General features: G+C 32.6%; 1 protein-coding gene across 2 annotated transcripts; it reads left to right on the top strand.

Moving 5' to 3' along the window:
• The first annotated feature begins 11654 nt into the window (after positions 1–11654).
• On the top strand, positions 11655–18290 carry LOC122581927 (hsp70-Hsp90 organizing protein 2). 2 transcript variants are annotated; one of them, XM_043754247.1, is made up of 8 exons: positions 11655–11921; positions 12148–12241; positions 12320–12370; positions 12470–12643; positions 12815–12994; positions 13375–13494; positions 14592–14725; positions 17715–18290. In XM_043754247.1, the coding sequence occupies exons 1-8, from the start codon at positions 11761–11763 to the stop codon at positions 17776–17778; spliced, it is 978 nt and encodes a 325-aa protein (XP_043610182.1). In that variant the 5' UTR covers positions 11655–11760; the 3' UTR covers positions 17779–18290. The 2 variants fall into 2 exon arrangements, with proteins under 2 accessions (XP_043610182.1, XP_043610183.1); XM_043754248.1 differs by lacking the exons at positions 14592–14725; positions 17715–18290 and adding an exon at positions 13565–14435.
• The last annotated feature ends 2779 nt before the right edge of the window (positions 18291–21069 follow it).

Below are 21069 nucleotides of genomic sequence, written 5' to 3'. Positions count from 1 at the left end.
TCTCAACACCTTATATTGGGTACGTTTGTTAGGACTCGTTTTGACTGCGATTAGTCAAATATATATATATATATATATATCATTGAACCTAGTAAGCAATAAATAAAAAGAAAAACCCTAAGGAGAAGAAGCAGCAGCGGTAACGCCAGGACAGAGTGGGCTTAAGATCATAGGGATCGTTGTCAACATTAGTTTCTATTCAAATTTTAGTGATTGATCTCAAGGTAACGATTGTATCTATACTTTTAAAATACTTCATTAGAGTCATGTGTTACGTAGTTGATTAGTTCAAGTCTCGAGTGTCGTTAACACTTTCTATTAAAAATACGCTCTCTGCGATTTAATGTGTCGAGATCAGTAAGTTTTAATAATCAGTTTTCGTATCTATCATGATGCACAGTGGTGAGCTAGTTATATAGTAGGGTCGCAAGGATGGCTCTAGTAAGCGTACTATTTAGTTGATGATGCATGTTCGGGTTATTGGTTAAAGACTAAATTTCTAATGTCCTTTCTGGAAAATTGGGAGATAACATAAGTAAAGGAATGTTCACCTGCATGTAGATTATATTAGCGTACAATTGGTAAATAGAAGCCACATGCTCTGCCAAACAATGATGAGTGTGATTATCATGGATCGGTGGGATTAAAGTCCTGATGGTCATACACCAGAAGAGTTAAATGATTATATAAAGTGCAAGATTTATAAGTATATAGCTGTCCACATAGATACTTTATTAGTTAATAACTCATGGGAAGTAATATTGCAAATCATGGGTTGGTTAACTATAGAGCCTTTTAATTTGACCTCATACATGTTTAAAAATAAAGATCTTAAGTTATATGGATAGTAAATCCAGTCTAGTTGCACGTTGGTTTTAAGAGTGATCAAATTATCTCATACATGAACTTGGTAGTTTATATCATGCATATATTTCTAGACTAGTTAGATAATTTACATCAATAATACCGTCTTTATTGTATTTAATTGTTAGGTATTCGGATATTGAAGAAGTAACGAGTTAAGTTGCATTATTATCCTACCTGAGGTAAGATAACATACTTTTGTCACGTTGGGGGACACAACAAAAATGTAGTTTCAATATAACCTCTTTTAATTATTGTAGTTATCTCATGTACATGTGGGGTATGAGATTTTCTTGGTAGGATATTTGGGAATTTATTATTTATGTATGCTATGTGGATAATGATGTGTGATGGTGAATGTGATGTGTGTTTGTTGTTGGGCTTGTACACATAATACACTAGACTATGGTGGGTTGCCATGTCATATTGCACGATAAGGGCCCTAATGATGAAAAGTTAAAATGTAGATACGATGATGATGTTAGAATTTAAAGTTCAACTAAAACTCGAGTATAATATTGATGTGAGAGTGTTAAGCTTAACCCACATTTGTTCTATGGACTTTTGTGCATGTCGATCACTCGAGGGTAGTCATGATACCACCGTGTGACCCTAATCACGTGAGATGAGTAATTCCGGGTGGAGTGATTACTACTATATGTGCGGAAATGGGTTACTCCTGGATTGGTTATGACTATCCTTAACGACGCCGATGGACCACTGTAAGGCCTACCCATCATGTCAGGTGTGAGGTTCCCTATTAGGTCATGTGGCCGCCTACACACAACCTTTATTTTAAGCAGATTAATTTGGCATAACCTTATGTAGAAAAGTGGAATTATATATGATGATGATGATGACGTAAGATGACAATTTAGATGATAATGTTGATTGAGGATTGCTAGGCACTTTTATAGGTGTGTTAATTATTGTGACGATTTATGTATGAGATGTTTTGATGAAACGTTTTAATTGGCAATTCTCTATTAATACTTACTTGTTACCTTACTCGGCTTTTAAAGCTGACACTTGTTTTGTGAAAATGTGTTGTGCCCTCAGGTTAGATAGCTGTGAAGCAAGTAGCAAGTGAGAGATGGGGTAGCTATAGTGACCATAAAGGATGGCATTTTAGTCACCGTTATTTAGTATTACCTTATGCAGACTTATTTATTATGTCATTTGGCACTTCGTATTGTTGATTATGGATTTTCCTTTATTTATTTTGATGATACGTTGCTAGTAACATCATTTAAAGTTGTTTAATGATTCCGTTAGGAATCAAATGAGATTTTAAACATTGCTTATGCACTTTATTAACGCAATTATATCTAAAGTTGAAAGTTTTTTTGAAATCCGTACTTTATAAACGACGGGTGTTCACTCGATACGGCGGCAGTTACAGGCAGCGCCGGTGTTGGCATCCTAGCGATATGTTTATTAAATTAAAAGTGAGTGATTTAATGAGGATAATGCAAAAGTAATTAATTGCATTAAGGGTAAATATATTATATGAAGATATTTAAATTAGTTAGTAAAAGAGGAGAGATAATTTAGGTATTTCAAAGGCTTAAATTTAAAAGATGAGAAAATGGTGATTTAATTTATCAAAGGATTATAGATAGGTGAGCTTGTAACAGATTAGTTTTTATAGGTGAACTTGTAAAAACTAAGCATATGTTTCCTATGAAATAAAAACATGTCGCATTAAACTTCTTAGTAAATCATTAAAGAATACATACCAAAAAGAAATGAAAAAGGAATACACGAGACAAAACACATCAATGCAAGAGGAATTTATTTGGCCAACATGAACTCAGTTAGTTTAATTTGTAAATGTCAAACTTAAGCTCGGATCAGTTCGAGCCTTTCAAGTAAAAGTTTGAACTCTGGACTCGTAGACCATATAATTATATTTCCTACTAAATTTTAAATGGGAGTTGATTTTTTAACTACATTTTTCACTTCACATACTAAGAAAAATACGTTATGTCTTTTTTGCTCTTGATAATAACTTGTAACCCTTTTTTGTCTTTTTGACCTACATATTTATAATCGTATTCATTTAATTTCAGACAATATTTTACATGTATTTTTTATGATAAATATTTGTCGTCTTCTATTGGCTATTTATTTGATTTCATACAATACTTTACTCTTTTTTTTCACCAGATCTATGTCGTCCTCTATCGGCACAGAATACAAGACGTTTATCTTATTTATACAAGACAAATTAATTATGATATTTCTTATATAAAAGGTAGCGAACGAAAAACAAAATCGTTAATTGACATTCATTCTATTTGATTCCATTGAAAATGAGGGATAAAGGAAGTTGGGCTGCTAAAAACACTAGCAACGAATTATGATTTTAGGATATTTTTTGTAACTTCAAAAAATTTGGTTATATTGACATATATAAGAATACTAGTGTTAAGACTCGTCCAATGGACAGGTAGTCTCAAAATATATTAATTAAAATTAAAAACTTGGAATTCAAATATATAAAATAGATATACGGAAATCAAGTTGGAAATTTGCTAGCTGAATAGTCACTCCATCGTTCAAAATACTCCTAAAATTTTCCGCTCATTCACCATTGACCATTGACTGAACCATGTATGATAATGCCCTATATGATAGTGTTCTCTTAATGTGTTTCTATGTACTTAATCCAAAAAAAAAATTCCAAACAAATTAACCATAAAAATCGAATAAACATCTTTGCATACAAATTCAAGAAAATTATTCAGTATAAAAAGGGAACCCAACCAAGGACATACAAACATGGATCAAATGATTTTATCGGCTAATGCAAGAAAGATAAGGAAATAAATTCTTAATAAAAAAAAGGAGTCAAGCCAAAAACCTTGCAAAGTCATCTTCTGTTGTGGTTAAATCCTAAACATAACGTGGTTCAAAGGGTTTATCTAAAGGTATTATTTAAAATTGATATCATGTTTTTCATAAGATCCAAAGTATATCTGTCATACACAAACTAAAATGATGAATTGTTCCACCATGCTAAATAATCACACTAAAACATTCAACACAATCTCAATATGTAGCATTTACCCCTGATAGAATAACAACGGCTAAAAAGTTACACCATTAATGAGCTAGTTTTAAAACAGATTCAAAATAATCATAGTCGATATATTAAAATAATCATAATCTTACTCATAGCAAAATTCGACTTTTCATCTAAAAGCTTATAGAAAGGTATAATCGTAAATCTTAAGTATACACCATTAATGAGCTACTTTCAAAACGATATCAAAATAACCAAAGTCAATATATTAAAGTAATCAGAACTCTACTCATAACAAATTTAAACTTTATATCTAAAAGGTTAGAAAGATATAATTGTAAATCCTAAGAGTTAATATAGGTTACAAATATAAAATTTAATATACAATATTTAGATTAGTTAAGTCATATATCACAACTTAATCAATACGAAAGCTGTAACAACCCTCAATTTCCAATTAGGACTATTTACTTATACTTATCTAGGTATCGATCCGTAGAGGTTTATTAAGAGAATTGCCTTCTCTACATTTAGGGCTTAGTGATAATTGCCCTCTAGTACAGTGAAATGCCTTAGAAATGCCATAAACAAAAACTATAATCATTCAAGACAATCTCATACTTTAATTAGTTCTAATTGAACTTCATGTAAATGTCAACGAACCAAAAATTTAATTTCAATGAGTTAAATCATAAGAATAACTATGCAAGACTCACAAGATGAAATAACAACCCAAAAATTTCTTATGGATATCCAACAATTCAAACACCAAGTTAATTAAAATACATATGAGCACAAAAATATAATGACCATCTCAAAAATTTTATTTATAAATCTTATCATGCAAAAGAGTTGAATAATAATAAATAAATATATGTATGTCTAATAAAAATGCAAGATTATAACTAAAGGGTTAAGTAACAAATCCAAGATATAAAATGTATATACACATACACATATACACGGATATATATATATACACATATGAATACAAAATATATCTTAAAAGTCTACTGCCTAGTTAATTTAAATGTCCATACATGCATCCATACTTACATACATGTTATACAAATACATACACACTTAAGATACACTCCAAAAATTCAAAATCCCTCCCAAAAACACCACCCTAAAACCGGCTCCCTCCTCCCCATACACTTCACCCAATCAAAATATAACTAGATGTTTCATCCTTACACTCCGAAGACACCTTTGGTTACTACAACACTTCACACCATCCTCCACACTCCACCATCATTTTCACACTCACCAACACACACAATATCTCTTTCTCTCTCTCAAATTTTCTACACTCTTCCTTCATCCTCTTCTTCAAATTTTCGGCTCCAATAACAAAGAAAAAGGCAAGAAAAATCAATCTAAAGTTATAGTAATAATAAGGGTTTATACTAAATTAATCAAGGGTTGATTCAAGATACATTTAAGGGTTGTTTCAAGACAAGATTAAGGGTTATTTGAGGCTTTTATGGGTCACGAAATTTTTGCCCAAAAACACTTTCAAATCCGAGTTCGTCAAAGGTATAAATCTTCATCTCTTTGTTTAATCTATCTTGTTTTTGTTCATACTAAAAGATCTTTATCAAAAATTAAGTTTTTCTTTGATTTTCCTCTTCAAAATACACTTAATGAGGGCATGTTGATCGAACTTTCCTTTCATGCCATTGCATGTCAAGATCTAAAGAAAAGATTCAAGGATTCAACTTATATAAGACCCAAAAGTGATGGTTCATGAGAAAGCTTTCAAACTAGTTGATAGACCTATATAAAAATCGATTTGTGATGATATAAATGGAACATATTTTCTGTGATTTTCATAAATAAACTTATTTTTATGTTGTATGAAAGATTTGTCAAGAGATTTGTTCATAAAATGGTTAGATGGTCACATTCAATCACATTTTTGGATGATATTTGCAAAAACTAAGTTTATTGATTTTGTTGGGTAAAAGTTCAAGTACGAATGATGTGTGTTGATCTTGGAATTAGTTGAAATCTGTATATTTGATGTTAAGGAAAACAAAATAAAGTAATAATCTTGTTAGTGGTAATTTAGAGGCTAAAACAAGCAACAAACACTATTGGTGAGTTGATATAATCAAGAAGAATTCTGACAGAAATAACCTTTTCACTTGGGACGAATAAACTGAGCATTTCCAGACATTTTCAAACAAAACTTTCAAAATAAAAGTTATAGATAAATGAGTTAAGTTTAATCTCCAACTGGAATTACTCAAAAATACTGAACCAAATGAAAGATATGATTTTTCTACTCAAACTGGTCAAAACTATAATTTTGTCTAAATATTTTATGAACTTTAACAATTTTTATCTCCTAATCCATAAGGTTCCAGGAGGTCATACTTGGTAAAAAGTAATTTCAATGTGTCTTAAACTTAAAATAAAATCATGGGATTTTTCTAACGTTCAGAACATTGAGAACTTTTATAACACTTCTGATGTCGCAGACAGTGCCCATTCGGGACAGTTTGTATTTGAATAATTTTAAGGACACCAAATATTATCTAAAAATTCACCAAAAATTCACAAAAATACTAGATACATATAAGTCACTGTGTAAAAATCATTAAGGTCCAAATAATTCGTCTTGACCCTAAAATAGTACCCAATATTCCATAAAAATGTGAAGTAAAAACAGAAAATACTGAAGTAAAGTAATCATTTGTGTAATAGGCTAAAAGATGCACTAATGAGTTAATGGGCTAGCCCAGCCCAACTAGTGAACCCAAAGGACCATAAATCAGTAGGCCATTTGGCCCAATAACCACTATGATCCAAAAATCACATAACTCAAATAAGGTTAAGCCCAATAACTAAATTAAGCCCAAGTCACTTAAAAACCCATCACATTTGGGCCCAATTGATAATGGCCCATAACACTTAAATGAATTTCATGTTATAAGTGTAATCAAAATAAAACAAAGATAATTAAGTGAGATAGACATAAGTAATTATGTTAACCAAGCTATATATTGATATCACAAATGCTAATTCGCGCTAAAATCGGTTACACAACAAATGATGAATAAGGAGAACATAACTTAATATGGCATTTGTATATAATAACCTAATATATCAAGTGAAACCACAAATGAAGCCAAGTTGCTGAAAATCTAACAACTTATAACTACGCATGTAATGAAAGTAACATTTTACACCATCAATTTCTACAACCAAAACGATGCGAGTGTTACCAATATACTTGGATCCCACAATTGATAGCAACATAATGAAAGTGGCATTTATAAGTGATGGCTTAAGATAGGAACTTATGTATATTAGTCATCTCGTAGGGATAGTCTTGGCTTTGAAATGCGGATGAGGACCATGATGGAGTATATGATCAAGGAAGCAATAGATGGGAAGTACCCATTTTGGATAAATAGATATAATGCTCGGCATATCAAGGTGAGTCATAGCCCCCTTTCAAACTATTTTATGTGTTTAACTACCAGGGTGAAAAGCATGAGATATAAATGAAATTGCTTTTATATATAAATATGAAACAATTCTTGATAATATGAATATGAAATGGAATTGTCTTGTATGTTCAATGTGATAAATGTTTTATGATGAGCTTGAGTTCTGTCAACCCGTTTTCTTTCGGTACACTACTATTTACTCCAATAGTGGAGGCCTGTAGTTAGATAGTTGTGCAACTAGGTTTCGTCCACCCACCCGGAGCGTAACGGTGGAAGGTTGGTTGCCTTTGTGACGACCTTCTCTTCCAGTCCGACCGGAGCGGTGTTCTAGCTACCTTAAATTTAAATGGTCGTCTCCATGGCACGACCCCAATTATAATTAAAGCACTTGATTGACAACTTGTGCTATGAAATGAAATGAAATAATATATTGTCTGGACATGAAAAGGTAGTAGTAGCGGCTCAAGCATTTACTCATAAAAAATTATGTAAATTATGCCCTTGTGGCTAAATGAAATTGATATTAATTAGGCCCTTGTGGTTATATGAAATTGATAATAAATTATGCCTTTGTGGTTAAATGAGATTGATATTAAATTATGCCCGTGTGGCTTAATGAAATTGATATTAATATGTTTGGATATTTTGATTTGAACATACGGTTTGGGTATCGTCCCTCATATGAAATCTTAAAAGTCGTTGAAATTGTCGATATTGAAATATTGATGACCGAATGGTTTCGATGTGATATATGATTAATCATTTGATATATTTTTCCCTCAAGAAGATTTGACAAATGAGAACTTTATAATTACCATAGATTTTGAACGTTTTAAATAACATTGTGGTATTTGGGAAAAACTCGATAATATGATATGAGAAATTTTGTCGGTCATATGGTTTGGGTATTTCGAAATGTAATAGTAATCGGTTTTCTAAGTATTAAAACGGTGATGTACCAAGATTTATATAAAAACCTATGCACTCACCAACTACGTTTTTGTAGTTGACACTTTTTCTTGAAAAATTCTTTGAAACAGTGATTTGGAGAGGGTGTTTTGTCAAACAAGTTTTTGCAAAATTTTTATTATAAAAGCAGGTAAACCGGCTTTTGAAAAGCCGGGTTCAAAAAGTTGGGTCGAAACCGGCTTTTCAAAAGCCGGATTCGAAAAAGAAAGGTTGAAACCGGCTTTTTAAAAGCCGGGTTCAGAGTTTGTCAGAATGAAAAGTAACGATGCGGTTGATGGTGACTTGACATTGACAAAGAATGTGAACCCGGTTTCCCCAATACCAGGTTCGAGTGTAAGGACAAAAATGGCAGCCATGCATTCTCACTTTATCATTTACCCCTTTCTCCCTCAATCTATACATACACATATATTGTATATCTATATCTATATATAGATAATCTCTCACACACACACACCCTATAAGCAACTTCGATCTCATCAACTTCATATTACAAAAATATACATCATACTAGTATTGATTTAACATAATATCTGACTTCATGGGTTGTTTCACTAGCAGCAGCAACATCTTCATCATCTTATTTTCACTGATATTGACAATGTTGATTGTCATCTCTACATCCTCCGCCGTGTCACCGCCGCAACCACCATTGCCACAGCAAAAGCAAAATGTAATCAATACCCACAAACCATCTTATGTTTTCTTGAATAATCAACCGTACCATGATGAGGGAAGAAGACAACTAATCTTGTTGACTTAATAAGTCCGTGTCCCAAAACAAAAATGAAGCCAATCTGCAATGTAATATATATTATTATATGATATATATAATATATATATCGTGTATATGTATATATTTATTCGATATATATATATATCTTGTATGTATGTATATCTATGAATATAGAGAAATGGAGCGGCAGAGAGTAATGATGCTAATGCAATATAAAATTGAAAATGAATATGAAGAATGTTATCGAAAAAGATAAAAGGAAAATCACATTATTGTGACAACTTGACAATTTTAAAAAGCAAAAAAGTACAGGTGTCAGTTAAGTTTTGTTGCTTTCTGCTAAACCCATTTCAACATGCCTTGTCACATCATGTACTATTTGGTTAAAAACCTACACATCAGTAAAGTTTAGGCCGAACCTGGTATTTCCAAAACCGGGTTCAGGCTTTCTCGTCAGCTGTCTCGTCTTCGTCTGCTCTCGTCCTGTTCACCTGACACAACTCTGAACCCGGCTTTTGAAAAGCCGGTTTTGAGGTTACTTTTTTGAACCCAGCTTTTGACAGGCCGGTTTCGAGGTAACTTTTTTGAACCCGGCTTTTCAAAAGCCGGTTTACCCATTTGTATAATTTTTTTTTTCGAAAACTTGTTTGACAAAATGCCCCCTAAAAAACACTGTTTCAAAATTTTTTCCCTTTTTCTTCATGCTTTTCAGGAATTAGCATAAGCTTTGAGGATCTATATGCTTCATGATTGTTTGCATTGCACTTTGGAGTCGAATATCAAACCTTGTGATGGGCAATGGAATCCGCCTTGATCATGGTAGTATACTATTCATGTGCTTGATATTTGTTTCGTGAACTTAATATTCAAGTATGGTGGATGCATTTGTACTTGAAAATTTGTTCACATGCTTGTACATTTGTAAATTCCTTTTTATCAAATAAAGCTATGGTGAATGTTATTTATAATCCTTGTTTTGAATACTCGACTTTCTGTACATCTCATCATTCTGCCTTAGTTGGGGTGTTACAAAAGCTAAAGAAGAAACATACGAAAATTAACTTCATATAAATATTGATTCCAGTTTACCCTTTTTTTTCAACTTTAGTTAAATAAAAAATTTACAGTTTCTTTTATTCTAAAAATGTAAACTATATAATTTGAAAAATACATACCAATTCATCAACAAAGATCATCTCGAACATTTTGATATTCGTCGGGTTGTTCCACTCTGAAACAGTCCATACATGCACAACACAGAGTCGTAAATGATGGTTAACATGTGTTGGCTTAAGATCTTCAAGATGAACTAATGTGGTCATATTATTTGTTGTTGAAGAAAAAACCATAACGAACCTATAATGGACAACAAATTAAATTAAAAGAAATATTAATAACAACAACAACAACAATAATAATAATAATAACAACGAACCTATAATGGACAACAAACTAAATTAAAAAACCATAAGAATTCAATGTTAAATAATAATAATAATAATAATAATAATAATAATAATGATTAATTATGTGCACAGTATATAAAAAGAAAAACCCTTTTGTAGTTGATCGTAGCTTCTTTTTTATGTTGTCGTACGTGAGTTATATTATAAATTACCAATAAAACCGAAAAGTGTAAATTATTTATTTTTAAATTGGGTGAAATTGTAAATTGGTAATAAAAAACCAAAAAGTGTAAATTAATTATTTTTAAGTGTAAATTGGTGATGGAAAACCAAAAAGTATAATTAATTATTTTTAAGTTGGGTTAAAGTGTAAATTGGTGATGGAAAACCAAAAAGTGTAAATTAATTTAGACGAGAGCAAGTACCCGCGCGTTGCGACGGTGAGATGGTGGAGTGATACCTAGGTCATAAAGTATGATAGGTTATAAGAGTTGATATGTCATAGAGTATGATAGTCAAATGCCTTAGCCGTACGGGCTCCGCCCTCGGATTTAAAAATTTGTCGAAAGTATATCGAATGACATCTTTAATGAAAGAACATGAAATTTTAAGAACACCCATACAATTTTTATAATTTATCGATGTACGGTTTTTGAGATAAAAGATTTTGAATGAATTGGAAAATAAATGATTTACGGAGGAGAGAGAAAAAAGATGATTGGTTGATATTTGAGGAGAGAGAAAATGTATTGTAGTTATTTTAGATAAATATAGAATAAGTAGAAGAGACATTTTTGGGAAGTACTTAAAATCAATATTGAAAATTTCAAGTTCAATGTTGAAAATTTAAGGAAAATCTGTTTTATAATATAGTTTAGATAAATATTAAAAAATTAGAGAATTAATATGGATGGAGGATTAGATAGGAATTAAGGATATCAAGTATATCCTAACCTCCACTTTTAGTTATATTATAGATAGATAAGATGATTTTTTGGTTATTATGTGGTAAACCTATATCCGATCCCAAAACCCGTATTCAAAACAAAACAAGTAACCCCTCCATTTTGGGTATCCGACCAAATTGGGTGAGTTGAAGAAAACCCACCAATTGACCCACCCACCCACCATGATTTGATTTGATTTTATTGGAGACAGACAGCAGGTGTTTCCCTTTTGTTTATGTTGAGTATATTCATTCGCTAAAACCCTAACACATAAATAAAACTCACTCTAAAAAAAACAACAAAGCAATTATTATTATTATTATTATTATTATTATTATTATTGTTAACAATGGCGGAATCTGGACCAGTAGAACAACAACAACAACAACAAGAAGTAGTGTCTTTGAAAGATAAAGGAAATGAATATTTCAAGGCTGGAAATTACTTAAAAGCAGCTGCCATTTACACTCAAGCCATCAAGAAAGATCCTTCTAATCCTACCCTTTTCAGGTTCTTTTGTCTCTCTCATTTTTATTTTTCTATACATAATATCTAAACCCAATATCTCTATAGGTTTTTTAGTATTTGTTTTATTATTGCAGTATTCAACATTTGTGTTCATAGTATTTGTTGTATTATAGCAGTATTTAATATTTTGTATTCATAGTGTTTGTTGTAGTATTCGACATTTTGTATTCATACTATGTGTTTTTATGTTTCTGTTACTTTTCATTAGTAATCGTGCGGCTGCATTTTTAAATCTTGTTAAGCTCCAAAAAGCTCTAGCTGATGCCGAAACCACGATATCTTTGAATCCCACCTGGGAAAAGGTAGGTAGTTATGTGATCCATCTATTGTATAACTTTTCCTGTTTCCTCATTTTTTAATACTAAAGTGTGTCGTTGCAGGGTTACTTTAGGAAAGGGTGCGTATTAGAGGCGATGGAGCGATACGATGATGTATGCTTACAGTTGTCAACATTTATCTGTCGTGATGTCTATAAAGTTTGTTATAATAAATTTTTGATAGAAATAAGATAATGTGTTTGTGTGATGTAGGCGTTGGATGCTTTTAATATAGCTTCACAGCACAATCCACAAAGTACCGAGGTGTCAAGAAAGATCAAGAGGCTTACACAATTGTCAAAAGATAAAAAGCGGTCGGAAGAAGTTAACAGTTTGAGATCCAACGTTGATCTCGCAAAGCACTTGGACGCTTTCAAGTCGGAATTGGTAAATTTTATTGCTTGTGATGTTTGAAGTACTATTATCTAATTTATTAAAATCATTTTATTATTGTTGTTTTTTTATTAACAAATGTGAAAAAGAAATCATATTTTACACATGTCATCACATTTTTTTCACCTAAACATTCATACCGCCTTACTGCATATCCTAATTCAGGCACACAAGCATGTAGGTGAGGAATCTTGGAAAGATATTTTCTCTTTCGTTGTGGAAACAATGGAGAGTGCTGTTAAATCATGGCATCAGACGTCCAATGTCGATGCTAGAGTTTATTACCTGTTTGATAAGGAAAAAACCGACACTGAGAAATATGCACCTGTTGTCAATATTGATAAGGTATAAAACTTCTGTCTCTCAATAATGAAATATTTCAAACTACTTTTATACTATTCCTGATGTTAGCAGTGGCAAAACTGGTGGGTATGGTAGGCCGGGTAATGGGTAAAAACACTATCTTTTTTATGGCTGAGATGGGTTGGTCCGAAACACTTTTCTTCAAAAATTTCTCATCAATTACAAAATTAATATTAGTATTGAAATAAAGTGACTTGGGCGAGATTTCATGCGTTTAAAGTTATACTTTTGGCAATTTTAGCTTTTTTGACAATTTCTTTTTGTTTTTCGTTAGCGGTTAAATGTATCCTGAATTAAGACACATAATATATTAATATGTCAAGATTGCCACATCTTCTTAATGTTGATTTCTTTTAAAACAGGCATTTGAGTCACCCCATACACATGGTGACTGTGTTTCCTTTTTGAGGCAATATGCTGTGGACTCAATCTCTAGAGCAGCATGCTTGGTTGCACCGAAGAATAGCATATCATACCCACAGGTAATAAGAATACGCTTTTCAAATTTAAGTTCAATTTATTATGTATTTGATTAGATTTGATGATGTTTAGGCTTTTTATACATGATCTAAGGGGAAGTATGGGAAACGCCTAGAGGCTAAGTTTTCTCCTTTTCTTTTACCTTTTTTTTTTTGTATGTGTATCTCTCATAAAAATTCTTCTTAAACATGAGTACGAAGTCTTTACGATTATTGTTGAAGGCCAAATTACCTACATTAATCTATTTTACGTATCAAAGGTATGTAAAGTTGGCAGCTGCTTCTACTTCATTCTGACTCCGGTCTCCGGAACACTGGAATTTTAAAGGCCACATATCATTTCCCTTCCATTTTAACTGTAATCAGTTCATTTTTCATATTGTTACTTTAAAAGGCCAAAAATCAACAATCTTTTTTTTCTTTTGCATTTCTATTTTATTATGTGGACTCTGAGAAAGCAGCGTAAAGACTCACTCATAGGAGGAATACTGCTATAGTAGTAAGATATCCCTTTGGAAAGTAATTTGTTCTAGCTGTAAGAATTTGTGTCATCATTGATGTCAGACATATATCTATTAATCCGTCTCCGATTGATGGTTTCTCTAGGATTGTAGCTTATGTGCTTTCCCTCTATAATTTTTCTTTTTACTGAGCATAGATCATACAGTCATATGCCTTGGACTATGGGGAATCCATTTGTCGGGGTCAAATAAATAAATGAGCAAATGGAATATGAAATGGCATATCTTGGTTAATGAAAACACATCATTCCTGAATTCTAAGGTAATAATTGTAGTAACGATCATAAGAGTGGACAAAAGTACCTGGTTTTGAAAATACACCCACTGTAAAACATTACTCTGAATTCAATGTATTTATTTCAGAATAATTAACAGATAAATATTTTTTTAACAATATGCTAGTATGCTACAGTGTTTTGAAAATGCTGCCACTGTATATCCAGTAGTTAACTTTGCAATATAGATTCTACTATAATAACATAGCAATGTAAAAGTCAATACATTTGTTCTAGCTTATATTTCAGGCTTTTTTTTTTTATCACCAGCTCCTTAATCTTTGTTAGCTTTCTTCACCAACAGGTCTGGAAAGGACAAGGACCAAGGAAATGGAAGCATGGACAAAGTGATGGATTTTTTGTGCAGTTTGAGTCACCTCTTCTTAGAAAAGAATGGTTCATCCCCAGCTCTTCAGAGAAAGGCCAAATATTATGCAGGTTTGTGCATGTGATAAACTAGTTTATAATCTGTCTTACATTTTAGTATGTTTACGTGGAAGTTTTTTGGAAGCGTTTATCACCATCTAAAAAAAAGTATATTACTCATTCGATTAGCCAAAAGATTAAATTTTGCTGCACCAAGGTTACTAGTTATTATTACTAACAAAAGCCAGTTATAACATTGCTCTAAAGATAAAGACCTTGACATTGTTCTAAATCCTAAAATAAGAGCTCATTGCACTATATTTCAAGCCAAACCCTCCCGATAAAATTGCCTTCTACTTCTGCATTATATCTAAAATCTAAGTAAACTTATTAGGGAGTCAAATAAATAATATGAACTGACGAAGGAAAATTGTACTCCTTCGCTTGATGAGGCAGTTGGTCCGTTCGAACTTGGTCCAACGTGCTATGTACCTGTGACAAAGAAAGCATACCCTTAGCCTCGTTAAAAAAGGAAGGTTCCTCTTTTGACCAAGCTCGGGCGTGAGAATAAGTATGGGTTTTTCGTAAGGTAATTGATAATCGAGAGAGAAAGAGTGAGAGAGTGAGTAGTTGAGAGTGTAATAAATGAGGATCCGTCATGAACCAAGCCTTTGATTCATCTACACTAAATCATGCTGCTCTATCAAGTTCCATAATCTCGTATAACAAATAGTATGCTCACTCTCATCAAGCACATTGGTGTCAATTATTAGCAGACCCAACTTTGATATTACTGTACATGTCTTTGTGTTTTGCAAACCTCGCCTCTCTTGCTGTCTAGCTAGGTTTTGGGTTACGGGATTTTTAGTCCATGCCTTGTGCTCTCATGTATTGTGCTTGAATTTGACTGACGTAGACCCCTTGTTACGTTTTAAGTTTGAATTCGCTGAAGACTCTTCTATTTAGATTAAAATCTAGAAACATTCTATTCCCATTTGGATCCTTTCCTATGCACGAATCTTTGCTAAGCAAGATAACAATTTTGTTTTTGCCCCATCACCTTTCCTTATGCTGAACTTTCAGTTCCAATTCCAACGAAACTATCGCCTGATATTGGTATTTCCTTTATAGCAATAACTTACCCCCATCTTTTCCGTGGTTTCAATGGTAGCATTTTTGCTCACTAACACTTGCGATCTTATTAATGCCCCATTCCACGTGTCTGAGAAAAGAAATTTAATAATCTAAAATGTTCTTTCTAACAAGTAGATTTTGCCCGATATATAGATATTCTAATATCAGAAGAAAAGAAGTAAATCTGATATAGTAGATTATGTGGGCTATTATAGGGTAGTCTGTTGGCAACAAATATTCTATCTATCACGCACATATGAATTGATTTAATATAATGAAAAAAAACACGATGTTATTTGTTGGGCAGATCTACTGCTCACACTTTACTATAAAGGATTAAAGGCGAGTTATTCATTTTTATCATTACCACCGCTATTATGAAGTTATTTTATATCATTATCACTATCATGACTACCGCAGTCCAACTAAGAATACATGTTGGAACCATTATAGCTAAGCAAGTTAATTGATTAAGTACAGATATTTAAAAGTTGATCAAGTTCTAAACGGTATCTGCATCTTAGGGATGTTAAATGGATCTGGATAGATAAAGTAAATTTCCAATGTTTTTAGTAGGCCTGGCAAAATTTACCCAAATGAGAAATTCCGGGTAACTTTGGGTAACTTTTTCCCCTCATGTGGGTATTCATGGGCACCCCTAAAATCATACAGCGGTTCTAAATGGGTATTTCAAGTAAGCCTTGAACTCTTTGTGCGGGTCATGCGGGTCGATTGAGCGGGTTAACACTTGCATCCAAGAAATCAATTATGGAAAAGAAAGTATAGATCTACAAGATGACGGAGATGACGATGATGGTCGCCGGTGGCAAACCAGGCAATTGAAGTCGATTGACGGAGATGACGATGATGGTCACCGGTGGGCGGTGGAAAATCAACCAACTGAAGTTGAGTGACGGTGGCGGGGATGGCCTTTGTCGCCGGTGATGTCGCCGTAAGTCACCATCTCTGAGTTTGACTTTCTAGTATTTGGTGTTGGCAATGGTGGCTAAGTTTAGTGATGGTCATGGTGATTTGACCGTCGATCCATGGTGGTTTGACCGTTAATCCATGGTGGTGATGGTGTTTGGATCGTACTCTATATTTTAGCTTGTTTAATGGTCGTGACTCGTGAATAAGAGAACATGAAAAAATAAGAATTATATTGTATTTACACATAGAGAGGGGGAGAGTTTATCTATAAAAAAGTGATTATTAAATAGTGTGGATAGAATTATAGGAGAACTCTGTGATCTTTATTAATATTTCTATTTTATGTATAAAATATAAATGTAAATATAAATATACTATTAAGTGTTATAGAATCATACAGACTACAATATAACAAGGATCACATTATTTATAGTTAGTTTAATACAAAAAATTATTATATTTTATCAAAACAAATAAAAAAAAGTAATAATTAAAAAAATGCGGGTTGACCCGTACCCGACCCGCACCCAACCCGCTTTTACCCGCACCCGCATTCCTAAAATTACCCGCTTAGACCCGCACCCATTTCGACCCGCACCCGTTTTGACCCGTTACCCAAACCCGCCCGACCCGCCCATTTTGCCAGGCCTAGTTTTTAGAAAACCTGAATATCTCGCCTTCACCTTCCTTTCATTAGATCAGATAAATTTGGATACTGAAAATCAATTGCACATAATCAGTGAATTGAGATATTGTTATTTACGAAATGTGGATAAATGATAAACATGTAACTTGATATATCCGATGAATATTTACTCATAAGCTTATGTAATTTGATGTTTATGTATGATTACGTTGTTCAAATTCTTTTTCAAAACAACTGATCATTACTACTTGAATGTGGATGGAACGGAAACTTGACGAATATTCTCTTTCATTGTGCTCGCTGTTATCTTTTCATTTTCATTTTCCTCTTACACTATTTATTCTTTTTCAGAGATCCAGTGGCATTAGACATCAGTGCCCATGAAGTGATTCCAAAGATATTTAGAGATACCTAGTCACTAGCCTGTTTCGTTCAGCTCACTGTGCTTTTGCGTATAACAATTTTACATTCCAGATGGATGAAATTTACCGGGCGAAAAAGGCTTGAGTGTCGTTATTCCGCCTTACCAAAACCTGGATACAACTGGAGAGAGGATTCCACCAAAGCAATACTTATGTTTTCAGAAAGATTATGAATAGCCTTGGCAGTTTTTGTTCAATTTTGTGGTCATATGTCGATTTGCACTTGCAGGAATCACTTCAGTGTTGATTTAGGTGGTTGGATAATATCTCATAGCTTGCTTTTGTGGTGTGGAAAATACAGGAACTTGTATCAATGTACCAGTTGCTATGAGGTGCATGTAACTCTAGTGTTGCAATTCAAGAAACTTGTTACTCCTATGTTTTAAGTTTGTTGAAACTGATTATGCATGTAGTGGCCACTAGTTACATGGATTTCCTTCCGTGTTAAAATTTGCATGTTTGTAATGGATTGGAAAGTACTTAACCAACCATTTTTTAGTGGTCGTTTCTTTCGCTTGGCATCGTAAACATTTTTCATTTTATACAATTTGAAAATTGATTGGCCGTTCATGCAAGCCATGTTCAAGATGTTTGCATGAATCCATAAGTTGTATTGCTTACAAACGCTATATTGTATTTCAAATTTGTCATTTTTGCATCTTAAAGTTGGTTCACATATACTTGCATTGTTTATGCACTCTGTTAAATCCCATATTTGAGGTTCAGTTGTTGAAGCATAAATTTTTTGTTCATTTTTTGGAATGGTTAATTTCCAATAAACTTTCATGTAAACACGGTTAGAATCACTATTATAAAGCTTAATATCCAACATTTTATAAGTTGACATTATACTTTCTAAGTAGATTGCAAATGTGACTTCCATGTTGATATCACATTCTGCATAATCCACCAACTGCCAATGGGATATGGGTTGGTAACCAATTGATAAGTACTTGTATTTAGGTGTTTTTCAACAGTATTCACGTCTTGGGAGTAAGTATTTTCGAGTATTTTTGTGACGTCCTATTTTGTTCTAGGCATTCAAGTTAAGAGTAGGATAATTTGAAGAAGAAAAAAGATAATCCGCCAACGCCGCTTATGGTCAAGTACTTCAAAGGCATTTTATATAAAATAAGAAATCCCATGAGCAAATAAATTTGCTAAAAGATATTGCAGCTCGGAACTAGATGGGCCAAGGCCCACCCTGAGATGTTTAAAAAGATTCATAATTCCATCTAAATCAGTTTTGACCTACCCTACTCGCCTACTAATACAAGTTCTGTTACCAAATATGGACATTGTATGTGACTGTAACATACACCTTTTCTTTTTCTGAAAAAAAAAAAAAAAACACGCCAAATTTTCTTATCTATAAAGAAAATACCCCCATGTTGAAAGTTACATGCGAGGAAATGTCTAAAATACCATCCTATGTAATATTTACACTTACAAGGCTACAGCCCTTTAAAATATTTTCACATATACTATTCTCTTAATATTAATAATTAAATTACATTATCAATCCTTTATTTTTCTAAAATATCTCCATTAACCTTTTAAATCAATTACTTTTATATGAATTATTTACGGCACTCGACGTCGCATCCACCACCAACACTCGCCTCCACCACCACACCGTCGTCGTCACGATCACCGCAGCATCGCGCGAGTACAATGCTAGTTTTCTTAAAAGAAATTTTGACCCAACTAAATAAATAATTAACACCTCAAACAAGAATATAAAAAAAAAAGGTAATGGAGGGAACCTAGCCCGGTACCACAATTGGATATCCATCGACTCACCCCGTATGAGCCATAAAGCTTATTTAATGAAATAAAGCTTTATGCCACGACAAACGTTATTATAACCATATTCAAATTGATTTGTTCCTTTACAACTCTTTGATTCATGAATTGTATGAATAAACATCTAATCGTGATAGACATAAATTTGAAAGTCGCTCTTGCATCTTATTTGTTAACGTTGAGGCTAGGGTATGTTTGGCAAAACTAGCTGTTAACTATTAGCTAGAGGCTAATAGCTGTAACTGAAAGCTGGAGGCTGTAGCTATTAAATAAATTTAAGTGTTTAGTAAGGTAACTATAGCTTTTAAATGAATGTAAAATGAAAAAAGTAGAGATAAATAAAAAACATTTAATACTAAGCATAATGATGATGATATATATATACACACATCGATAGCAACTAAAAGCTCAAACCTTCGGTTTCACATTTTCATAAATCCATGACACAAAACTATTTTTAGACCTTCCATAAAGCCTTATTGACATTGTAATTAGATCTTTTTATATTACTTTTACGAGTTTGAAAGAAGTAAATGTTTTTTTATGAAGTATAAACTTAGTTAAAAACAAGTTTTTGTGAAAGACTGTTTTTTTCATAAACTAAGCTCATCATAGGCTTTTCAACTTAAGTTAGATGTTATGGCAGCCCACAAGAGGTAGTTCCAAATGGAAGTTACAGCAACATGTAACATGCTAGAGCAACAAGTACAACAACATGCTAGAGGAACATGTACACATGTCATACAAGGAGAAATTCAATCAATAGTCTACATATTCAAGAACCTAGTACTCTACACACAGGATACACATATGGAAACTCAAAGTTAAATTTGGTTTGGCATATTCGAGACCTAAACACGAAGCAAATAGGGTTGTCACAGGCACCAATTCAGTTAAAAAAAAAAAAGCTTAGCTAAAACGTATTAGGGTCGTCAATGAAAAAAAAAGGGAAAATTACATTTTTGGTCCCTGACTTGGCACGTTTTTCACTTTTAGTCACTAAACTTCAAAAATTGCAAATTATACACTGAACTTGTCATTTTTTTTCACTTTTGGTCACATCGCCCAGTTTCGTTAGTTTTGCTCCATTAAGTTGCCCAGATTCGTTAGTTTTTTCTTCCACTTTTCATCCTTTCCATTATTGTATAACTAAAATCGATAATCGACAAACTTCAGTGATGAAAAGTGTAAATTACCTAACTTTTTAATATATACCTTATTCGTCCAATTTTAAATGTTATTATTTTGATTTTTTCTTAGTATATTTTTACTTTTAACTTTGACTCCAAACATTTTTATTTGTAATATATAATAGTTGGTGTAACTTAAATCAATGAAAAGTATATTTAAAAATTAGTTCATTATTATATGTTTATAACAAATTTATATAACACAGACAAAAATATTTACGGTTAAATCATAAGGCATTATAGATTATCAGAAAAACCTACAACACGTTACTTCAGATAAACATTACA

Source organism: Erigeron canadensis, chromosome 9, assembly GCF_010389155.1.
Source record: "Erigeron canadensis isolate Cc75 chromosome 9, C_canadensis_v1, whole genome shotgun sequence".
Lineage (NCBI taxonomy): Eukaryota > Viridiplantae > Streptophyta > Magnoliopsida > Asterales > Asteraceae > Erigeron > Erigeron canadensis.
This window is presented reverse-complemented; position numbering and strand designations above follow the sequence as displayed.